Source organism: Haplochromis burtoni, unplaced genomic scaffold (assembly GCF_018398535.1).
Source record: "Haplochromis burtoni strain Fernald_Lab_line unplaced genomic scaffold, NCSU_Asbu1 Contig_71, whole genome shotgun sequence".
NCBI classification, from domain to species: domain Eukaryota; kingdom Metazoa; phylum Chordata; class Actinopteri; order Cichliformes; family Cichlidae; genus Haplochromis; species Haplochromis burtoni.
Window position 1 is genome coordinate 2,258,431 of NW_024582432.1, and position 11,069 is coordinate 2,269,499.

General features: G+C 39.2%; 1 protein-coding gene across 1 annotated transcript in view; it reads left to right on the forward strand.

The window, feature by feature from the left end:
* The window catches only part of dnah9 (dynein, axonemal, heavy chain 9), a 183,886-nt gene that overhangs the window by 159,573 nt on the left and 13,244 nt on the right, over window positions 1-11,069 (forward strand). Inside the window, exon 74 of the mRNA XM_005923750.3 lies at window positions 4,310-4,480. Within this exon, the coding sequence (XP_005923812.1) occupies window positions 4,310-4,480 (171 nt within the window). The remainder of the gene's footprint in view (window positions 1-4,309; window positions 4,481-11,069) is intronic.

Genomic DNA, 11,069 nt, shown 5'->3' on the forward strand with positions numbered 1-11,069 from the left:
TGGTAACAAATGAACTAGAAAACCTGAAGGGCTTAACATAAACTATAAACATCAAAATGAACTCAAACTCAAAACACTGGGTCATAAGACCCAGGACCGTGACATGGAAACCATTTATAGCAACTGTTTGACTTTTTACCTTTAGAACAAATAATTACAATAAAGGTGAGTAAAGTCCTGAAGGTCAAATTTAAAAAAAAAAAAAGCAAAAACAAGAAAGTGGTGGGGACAATATCACACCAAAGGGATGACAGAAGCACTAATACTAAGGTTTGTTCATTAGAATGCACTTTTATACTAGAATAGAATAGAAATATTATTTTTTGTCACTCAGTTCACGAGCTGCAACAAAACAGTAGAGAAACAGAGTTTAGGAGTAAAATTCAAAGAAATGAGAAATGGTAGCTTTATTGAATTACAGTTTATTTGTATACACATTGTCTTTTGGGGACCCACTCAGGGAGGGACACCCACTCACGACAGATGGCTGCCCCTCCCTGAACCTGGTTCTTCCAGAGGTTTCTTCCTAGAAGGGAGTTTTTCCTTCCCATTGTCGACAATTGCTTGCTCATAGTGGGTCAACCAATTGTTGTTGTTTTTTTCTCTATTATTGTAGTATGTTTACAATATGTATGTTTAGAATAAAAAGCATCTTAAGGTAACCTTGAGATGCTATGTGAATGCATTAAATTGAACTGAATACACCTACACTGAATAAACCTGCCCACGAGCATTCTTGGGCGTGATACGTGTAATCACCTTCCATTTTTCAGTAACACAGTAATATTATGTATAAATCACATGGTAGTTATGTTATTTCTTGGGTTGTACAAGGTCTTGAATTATCTAAATGGTGATTAATTTCACTGAAGGATAGAAACACAAACCGTAAACTGTAAATGGGCCATAAAGCAGTTGTTCATAGGCTGAACTATAACAGATAACATAACACATAACATCTTTCATGAGACAAATCACAAGCTGCCTCACATCAAATAAAACCAACAAAATGCAGACATAAGACCAAAAAGGTTAAATCAGCACATCAGATAGAAAATGAAGCTGAAATAAACACATTTTAAAAAGTTAAAATAAAGTAAAATGCTACATTAAATATGCCAGTTTAAAAAGATAATTCTTCAATCTATTTTCAAACAGGCCCAGTGAACTCACAGATCATAGACTGGAGGCCAGAGAGTTCCACAGTGTGGAGGCTACACCTGCAAGGGTTCTGTCACCTTTGCTTTTTAGTTTGGATAACGAGCCTCTGATCAGAAGGCCATAGAGTCGTGCTGGTGACATATGGCTGTCAGAGTTCATTGGTGATTCACCATGCAGAGGCCATGCAGGTGAAAACCACAACTTTAAATTGAATTTTGAATTTGATGGGGAGCCAGTGCAGTGACATCAGTGGAGGTGTGACATGGGAGGTAATCTAAGGAGCTTGGAAATAAAAACCAACTGGACTTGTCAAGTTTCTTGAATAAATTTCACCTCTTATCCGAGAGGCTTCATCAGTTAATGGTGTAGAGTCCCAGATATTTTAGCCCTAGCAGGAGTTGTCTGTTAAGAGAGTTGTTGACCCTCATCACATGAGCTGACATGTGAAAAAGGGTGTGGCTCTTTATATTACCAGGACCTGGATGACTGAGAACCTGCACAGACATCCAGGGAGGTTTTATTGTGACAAGTTAAAATTGAGTTACAGCAATCAAGGCAAGATGAAATAAAACCATGAATCTCAATCTCAGATTTTGATGCAATAAATCAGAGTTTACTGATGTTTCTCGAATGATTAAAACAGGAACCAAACCTCTGTCCTGCAAATCCAATAATAAAAGGCACTCCTGTGTTTGCAACAGTTTCCAAAGATCTGGAGGACCAAGCTGGAAATGATCTGATATCCAAGACTGTGTGCAGACCAAACAGTTCTGTATATTTTCAACTTCAGAAACACATTTGTGGTTTAAAAATTGATGTAAAATCACCATTATAACAACCACAAAACTAAGAGCGATCATTGCCACAGATTGTTGCTTTTTTAATTTTGTGCTTGGCTTTGTGTTATAGGAAATATTGAAAAAGCAGTTATTTTGATTGTCGTCGCTTGAACTCACTGAATATCGTTGATCTTCTATAGCCTCCGGTCACTTCTAATAGCGTCCTTTGTGGGCTGCTCTTAAGGTTTATAATGTAAACGTATTATTTTACAAAGTATCCCAGGCCATGCTATGGAATAACACAAACACAACTTAACAAGCAACATAAGTAACAGATATTGTACATTCCGTTCTTTTATTTTATTTTTGGAGTTACAATCCAAACGCTAGGTTTAACTCCACGAATCCAAACAATCCAACCTTGTTCTGAAAAATCAGAAGTTTAACAATTTGATGACATTATAGTGTTAATCTGCATACAGAGAAAATGGTAAGCTTTGGAAAACTGTAATGATGTTAATATTCTTCAGTCAAATTCTTTATATGACTCCAATTAAACCCAGGAATTCTTTTACTGGGTCACTGCAGTGCTATCTTAGTTACATATTTAAGACTCTTCGAATAAACCTGCAACATATTGTACATTTGCCCATTCCCTGTGTGATCACCGTTAATAATGTTGACATGGACATGATGAAACCAGACTGTGACAGCTCCAAGCATTATCACGTTACTGCTTCCCCTCACTTGACCTCACCGTGTTTCCTGTCTGTTACTTGTCATTTAACACTAAACTCTATTGATAGGGTAAAATCCTACAGACTTCACAAGCAATGCCAAGTATGTTCAGGTTGCTTTAGAATTTATCTTCAGTCTTTGACCGCACAAACCAGCGTGACATTTCCCTTCAGCATTTATGCAGTTCACATTTACTGCATGTGAACCACGAATTGTCATTGCTCTTGTGAGCACAAGAGCACAGGGGAGCACAGGGGACTCCCACAGGGAGTGGAGAGTTTTTTGGCAGTTAGCCTGACTAGGTGGTGGTAACTGAGTTTTTAGCTGTTTAAATTTGTCCAAAGAACAAAGGCTTTAAAGACCTTTGTGTTGTTGGAGGTCTGTTGGGCCATCTCCTACCATCTAAAACAAACCTACTGTATATTTGAGAGAGGAGACAGGTGGACCGAGCACAAAGAAAAAGCCAGCGAGTCAGCAGTTCTCCTCCACTTTCAACAACATACAGGTGTACTCGGTGAGTAAATGTTAGCCAAAAAGTACTGAGGCTATCTCAAAACAGCTGACTACAAAGTGTTTCTGTATTAAAGGCCAGTATATTTTCCATCAAGACTTTCATCAGGACTTGATTAGAAGAACTTTTTTTTTTTATTTAAGTGCCCCACAAAAGCCCCCCTTTTCAGTTGAGTTTTCACTTTCATCTGTACTGACTTAAAAGCATATTGATATTCATTATGGACCAGCAGATGGAAAATGTCACATTTCCTTTCCCTTGTTATGGTCATTAACAGTCTGTCAATTGATCCAGAGTGTTTGAATCTCCCCCAGAAATATCTCACCATTTATATGGCTCCATTCTTGTCCTTTGTCAGCAGTACTTCAAAAGAAACACCAGAGTGGAGAAAAAAGTGATGGTACTTTCTAGACAGGAAGCAATTGAGTTGCAAATTTCCATTTTGTTATATACAAAAGAATGAAAAGGAATCTAAGTGTAAATTAGGGTTAGTCAAAGGAGCTTGCAAAGAAAAGCGTCTGGACTTCTTTAGGTTACTTGAAGACGTTTCACCTCTCATCCGAGAAGCTTCTTCAGTTCTAAGGTCAAATGGTGGAGAGTCCCAGATATAAACCTCGTGGGAGTATCCCCCCACAGAGGGACAAACGGACCCCCTGATGATCCTCTAATCGCCTGAGCCAAGGTGTGAAACTGGGTGAGCTCATTGTGAAACCTGGCCCCACCTTATCATGCGAATTCCTGAGGTCAGATGGCCCAGGATGTGAGTGGGCGTTAAGGCATCTGGGAAGGGATCTCAAAACTGGATTATAGATGGCAGAGAGTTGGTGTCGTAAACCACCGCCTCTGTTCAAAGATGGTCGCTCACAGTGGACAAGAAGCCATCTATGTCCACTGTGAGCGACCATCTTTGAACAGAGATGAACCTCTCATCTCGGATGAGAGGTGAAACGTCTTCAAGTAACCTAAAGAAGTCCAGACGCTTTTCTTTGCAAGCTCCTTTGACTACGATGACCTGGATGACTGAGAACCTTCACAGACATAAATTAGGGTTAGTTAATCTTAAAAGAAAACAATACTTTCTGACTGATTCTGATAAAGTTCTGACTTTTTCCTGCTCCAGTACATCGATGACAACCTTCCTCCTGAGTCCCCTTATTTGTATGGCCTTCACCCCAATGCTGAGATTGGCTTCCTTACACAAACCTCAGAGACACTTTTCCGCACTGTCCTGGAAATGCAGCCGAGGGACAGAGGAGTGGGTGAGGGAAGCGGGACGACGCGTGAAGAGAAGGTAAATGCTTAATTTGCTTTTTACAGTTTAGTAAGATAGGCAAAGTTTGCAAAGTACCTTGTATTTAAATGTAGTTATTAGTAATTAGGTTGCATTGGGAACCATAAGCTAGTGCTCTGAAAATCCACTGTCAGCTTGACGCATCGCAGTCCTATTGAACCATCGGCAAATTAAGCTAATAAATAAAAGTCAAGGATTGTCACTAGTGAGTTCTAATTACAGCGTGTCTAAGAATCCATTTGTGTAGTACATAGATTGTATACAAAGATCGTCACCCATTGGTTTTAACTGGGCTGAACTGAAATCTTGAGAACCCCTCTACAGTTGATCCCATCTTTATCCAGCTGGAGCCAGAAATATAGAAAGCACTTTGGACCAGAGGTAGTGACACCGCAAACATCATTAGGGCTCTGTCAGGACGTAACTTTCTTTGAGGATCAATATCTATCAAATGATTAAAATTATTTTTTTAAAATGACCACTAGCATACAGATCATAAAGAGTGGATTTATCTAATAGTTACTGACCTCATGTCAGGATCCATCCATCCACTTATCCAATTCAGGGCCATGGGAGGGCTGGAACCTATCCCAGCTGCCATAGGGTAAGAGGCAGGGTGCACTCTTAACTGTCAAAGGGCTAACACAGAGGCACAGACAACCTTTCACACCTATGGTCCATTTAAAATCCCCAACAAACCCAAACTCACTAACAGTCTTTGGACTGTGGGAGGAAGCCAGAACACCTGGACAGAACCCACAGAGGCACGGGGAGAACATGCAAACTCCACACAGAAATGCCTCAGCATTCAAACCCAGGACCTTCTTGCTGTCAGGCAACAGTGTGAAGATGTCATAGGGTAAAAAAAAATTGGTGAGATGTTGTGTTTTGTCAGAACCGAGCGAAAAACAGCTCTAGTGCTGAAAAATGAAGCTAAACATAAAGTGACAAATTTCAGATACTTTAATGGTTACTTGAGTCTAAGGCTCTGAAAGTGAGTCAGTGCTAGAGTTTTACAACCTGGTGCAAAAAATAGGCTTTGATTGTATAGATAACATACAACCTAAACCTGTATCAACTGTATGGTGGTTTATTTGTGAGTTGTTGTTTTTTTTTTTTATTAATAACTCAACCATTTGGTATTGTTGTTAAAGGCTGTGTTGTGTTTGCATTTTAGCATTTTAGTGGATTTTCCTAACAAATAATATGCCTCGTGTCTTGTACCATCCTTAGATGTTTCTGCCCATGTGACCACTATTATATAATATAATATATGACATAATAAGAAATGGGGAAACCAGGTTTTCCACATGCAGAAACAATATTTCAGGAAATGTAGATATAAGTTTACGATATTTTATATTTATTGTATGTAAATAGAATGATCCCATTAATAAAAATATTAGTTCATTTTGAAAACATTTAAATGAAACCACCAAACAGGGGTCCTGAGGTCACCCACAGCATAAGCTCATCCCCTCACAGAAAAGGGGCTCCGCTGTTTATCATGTCTTGAGGCGTGACCAGATACTCTGAAAATCCAGAAATCTCATAGTAATAAAATATTATTTGCAGTAGCAGTAAGATTTTATTTCATTTGAACTATAGGAGCTGGCAACACCCAAGAAAAACCAGACCAATGTATTTGTCTTGAAAATGTAACATCCGCCTCTACTTTCCCAAAGCTGATGTATCCTGATTCTTTGTCAACTGATAATCATATCTGATAAACTAACCAGCACCATTTTTCTTGCAGTGAGATATGAAATAGTTGCAAATTAATTTTGTGATGATTAACTAGTTGAATAATGGACTAATAAATTGAGCTCTGATGGGAAAGTACTTTAGGCTGTATAAAATCTCTTTAATTGGCACACAAGGACATGCAGAAAGATTTGATCTGATTTCAGCATGTTTTTTCCTACTTGCTGATTAATGCTCTGGCATTTTCAGGAGTTTCTTACTATACAGGAGGTGCAGAATTATTAGGCAAGTTGTATTTTTGAGGAATAATGTTATTATTGAACAACAACCATGTTCTCAATGAACCCAAAAAACTCATTAATATCAAAGCTGAATGTTTTTGGAAGTAGTTTTTAGTTTGTTTTTAGTTTTAGCTATTTTAGGGGGATATCTGTGTGTGCAGGTGACTATTACTGTGCATAATTATTAGGCAACTTAACAAAAAACAAATATATACCCATTTCAATTATTTATTTTTACCAGTGAAACCAATATAACATCTCCACATTCACAAATATACATTTCTGACATTCAAAAACAAAACAAAAACAAATCAGCGACCAATATAGCCACCTTTCTTTGCAAGGACACTCAAAAGCCTGCCATCCATGGATTCTGTCAGTGTTTTGATCTGTTCACCATCAACATTGCGTGCAGCAGCAACCACAGCCTCCCAGACACTGTTCAGAGAGGTGTACTGTTTTCCCTCCTTGTAAATCTCACATTTGATGATGGACCACAGGTTCTCAATGGGGTTCAGATCAGGTGAACAAGGAGGCCATGTCATTAGTTTTTCTTCTTTTATACCCTTTCTTGCCAGCCACGCTGTGGAGTACTTGGACGCGTGTGATGGAGCATTGTCCTGCATGAAAATCATGTTTTTCTTGAAGGATGCAGACTTCTTCCTGTACCACTGCTTGAAGAAGGTGTCTTCCAGAAACTGGCAGTAGGACTGGGAGTTGAGCTTGACTCCATCCTCAACCCGAAAAGGCCCCACAAGCTCATCTTTGATGATACCAGCCCAAACCAGTACTCCACCTCCACCTTGCTGGCGTCTGAGTCGGACTGGAGCTCTCTGCCCTTTACCAATCCAGCCACGGGCCCATCCATCTGGCCCATCAAGACTCACTCTCATTTCATCAGTCCATAAAACCTTAGAAAAACCAGTCTTGAGATATTTCTTGGCCCAGTCTTGACGTTTCAGCTTGTGTGTCTTGTTCAGTGGTGGTCGTCTTTCAGCCTTTCTTACCTTGGCCATGTCTCTGAGTATTGCACACCTTGTGCTTTTGGGCACTCCAGTGATGTTGCAGCTCTGAAATATGGCCAAACTGGTGGCAAGTGGCATCTTGGCAGCTGCACGCTTGACTTTTCTCAGTTCATGGGCAGTTATTTTGCGCCTTGGTTTTTCCACACGCTTCTTGCGACCCTGTTGACTATTTTGAATGAAACGCTTGATTGTTCGATGATCACGCTTCAGAAGCTTTGCAATTTTGAGACTGCTGCATCCCTCTGCAAGATATCTCACTATTTTTGACTTTTCTGAGCCTGTCAAGTCCTTCTTTTGACCCATTTTGCCAAAGGAAAGGAAGTTGCCTAATAATTATGCACACCTGATATAGGGTGTTGATGTCATTAGACCACACCCCTTCTCATTACAGAGATGCACATCACCTAATATGCTTAATTGGTAGTAGGCTTTCGAGCCTATACAGCTTGGAGTAAGATAACATGCATGAAGAGGATGATGTGGACAAAATACTCATTTGCCTAATAATTCTGCACTCCCTGTACTCATTGCTTAGTTTGACTTGCTTTAACTTCCTCCAAAGATTTTCTTTACTTTTGTCATTTCTCCTGATCTTCTGCCAAAAATTGATGTTCTTAGTCTGAACTGACAGATTCATTTTCACCTGGTATTACTTTTGATTTTAAAATTAGGAATCAGCCTGTATCTGTTCTGTGATGACCTTTGTGATCAGGGCAGGGAGGAAGGAATACACATATTCATTAACTCTAGGGACCTGTACTAGCAAGTTCAACATACCAAACATACCCAAGATATCCATTATTTTTCTTCAATTACATCATATTACACTGACATCAGGCTAAGCGGGCACAAGATGGTGTTCAGCCGGATAGACCAACCACAAGTTTTCAAGTCTATCTGTGAGTACATGAAACGGGGGGTATTGTGGGTATTTGATCAATCAGAAAAATGGGCAGGTGTGCTGGCAAGGGAGTGATGTAAGAAATAATGATTAAAAACTATGCTGTGAAAAGATAAAGAAGTTACACACAAGCTGAAAGCAACTCAAACAGCAGAGTGTGACTGTGTGTAAGAGGAAAAGACTGTACAATATTTTAATATTGAAAGCTTTAAACGACAGAGTTAGCCCTCAAGTTTTGCTCAAATCCTGCTTCAAACTACAGGGCTCTGTTGTCTGTCAGAAAGTGTCCATACCATATAAACATCATATACATATATTCAGCTAAATATTAACAGATCCTCATAAGGTGAGGAGGATCGTTGGAGTGGTGGTGGATGAGCCCAAAACTACATGGGAGAAGCTTGTTAATGATCTGAGGGCACTTTGGAGCACAGTCACCAAGAACGCAACTGGTAACACACTATGGCTTAATGCAGCGATTCCCAACTCTTTGTAGTTTTGTGTCTTATTTTGAAAGAAATATTTACACGTTACCATAGCAACCAGAGAGCATTAAGGGGCAGAGAGGAGGATGTCACTCTCAATGTTGTTGGCGCATTTCAGGAGGACGGTGCTAATAAAGTTGCACAGTTACACAGTGAATTTGCGTTTATTATTATTATATTTACAAAATACCACAGTTTTTGTCTTGTCTTGTCATTTTATTTTGTTGTATTTATCTGTGACATTTTAAAGGCCAGTCCGTAAAAATATTGTCTGATATTAAACCAGTTGGTGGTGCAAAGAAGGTTGGGGACCGCTGCCTTAATGGATCGGGCAATGTACTGCAAAATCTTGGATGAGAACCTTCTTTGCTGAACCAAAATACTGAATATGCCTTGTGCATGTGTAACCCATTTGTGTGTGTTAGGCCTATTGATGTGTTGTGGTCTGGCGAATGAATAAGAGGCAGGAGACAGCACTGGATCTCTGGGCTCTTTACTGCAAATTGCTGTAACATCTGCAATCTCCCGCCATGCTGAAAGGAGTTGTGACTGGGGTACACATGCACGCACCTACGTCATCACGCAGCGCACAAGCACACAAACACACACGGGCTCGAAACACATAGACAGCAGATTAAATGAAGTATTTAATTTTAAAAAAGGGTGTTTTGGGGAAATTCAAAAGCATTTAACACATATCCTACACAGGATCTTCCAGGATGAAAATGACCCAAAACATATTGTTCAGGCAACAAAGACGTGACTGCAGAAAAAGCATATCAAGGTCAATGAGTGGCCTTAGCTGGTCTCCAGACCTCAGTTTCCAAGCAGCACCCAAGAAACCTAAATAATCTAGAGTTTCTGTAAAGAGTGGGCCAAAATACTTCATGAGATGTGTGCAAACCCAGTGAACAACTGCAGGAAACCTCTTGCCGCTGTGCTTGGCAACAATGTTTTCTCAATCAAGTACTAAGTTTTGTTTTTTTTGGAGATCAAATACTGATTTTTCTGTTTGTTGGCTGATTTTGTGTCTCGCCATTTGAAGTATGTTAAAAATTAGAAACTGTTCATTTCTTTGTAAGTGAGCAAATTTAGAAATTCAGCAGAGAATCAAAAACTGGTTTCCCCTTCCTGTGTGGTGCCTACGAAAATTATTTCATTTTAATATTCCATGTGTTTTGTGCCTGCACCATATCTCCAGTTTTATTATTTGACACACATTCTCCCTCAAAGACTGGCCTGACATATTTGGTACCATTACCATCTTCAGTAAAATGTGAATTAGGTTTAAGCAGTGCTTTTCTGTATAGTGTATATTTGTTATGACAACGCTACAAGCAGGTCAGTTATATTCATGGGTGTATGGGAATGGTAGCATTTAAACTCAGATTTTGATTTTGATGTGATTTTCTGCCCTTGTGTACGGTAGATATCCCAGGCAGATATATGAACCAGGGCCTTAGTAAGTCTCACACGAAATTCTAAGCGAGATCCCCAAAACTTAAATGTGTGATGACAACGGGTGACATTTTCTGTGGCTCCTGCATGGCCAATTGAAAATAAATTGTGACCAACTGTTTGGGGCTTTGAAAACACCTAGGGTGAGTTTTACAAGGATGGCATTTTGTGGTGCATTTTTTGGTTCAGTACTGCTGTGAAATAAAGTTTATATGAGCGTAAAAGCTAAAACAAATATTCTGTCAGAGAGTGCAGCTTTCTGCACTCCCTCTATGGAGCAAGTGTCACTTTTCTTATATCATGATCTGGAAGTGTTAGCTTTGTTAAAAAAAGATGCAGTAAAAGTTACCCTGATTTTTTTCTCCTCCTTTAAAAAAGAATGAATAATTTGTTTTTATATAACTGAGAGTGGCTGTGGTTCAGGAGTAGAGTGTGTGTGCGTGTGTGTTTGTGTGTGTGTGTGTGTGTGTGTGTTAGAGAAGACTCTTAGAAAATGAGTTTATATGAATGTTTGTGTTTTTGGACGAATGAAAGTTGTTGTAAAAATTGCTTTGAGTTGGAGTAGAGAAAACACTATACAAGTACGTATGTTGGTATATTCATCCAAATAAGATAAGATATGCCAGAAATTGGGAAACAGTAAAGACAAATGATAAAAATATGATGAGAAAACAAGGCAGAAGAACTCAGTACAGTCAAAGTACTCCACTAGACAAATAAATAAAATACAGTAAA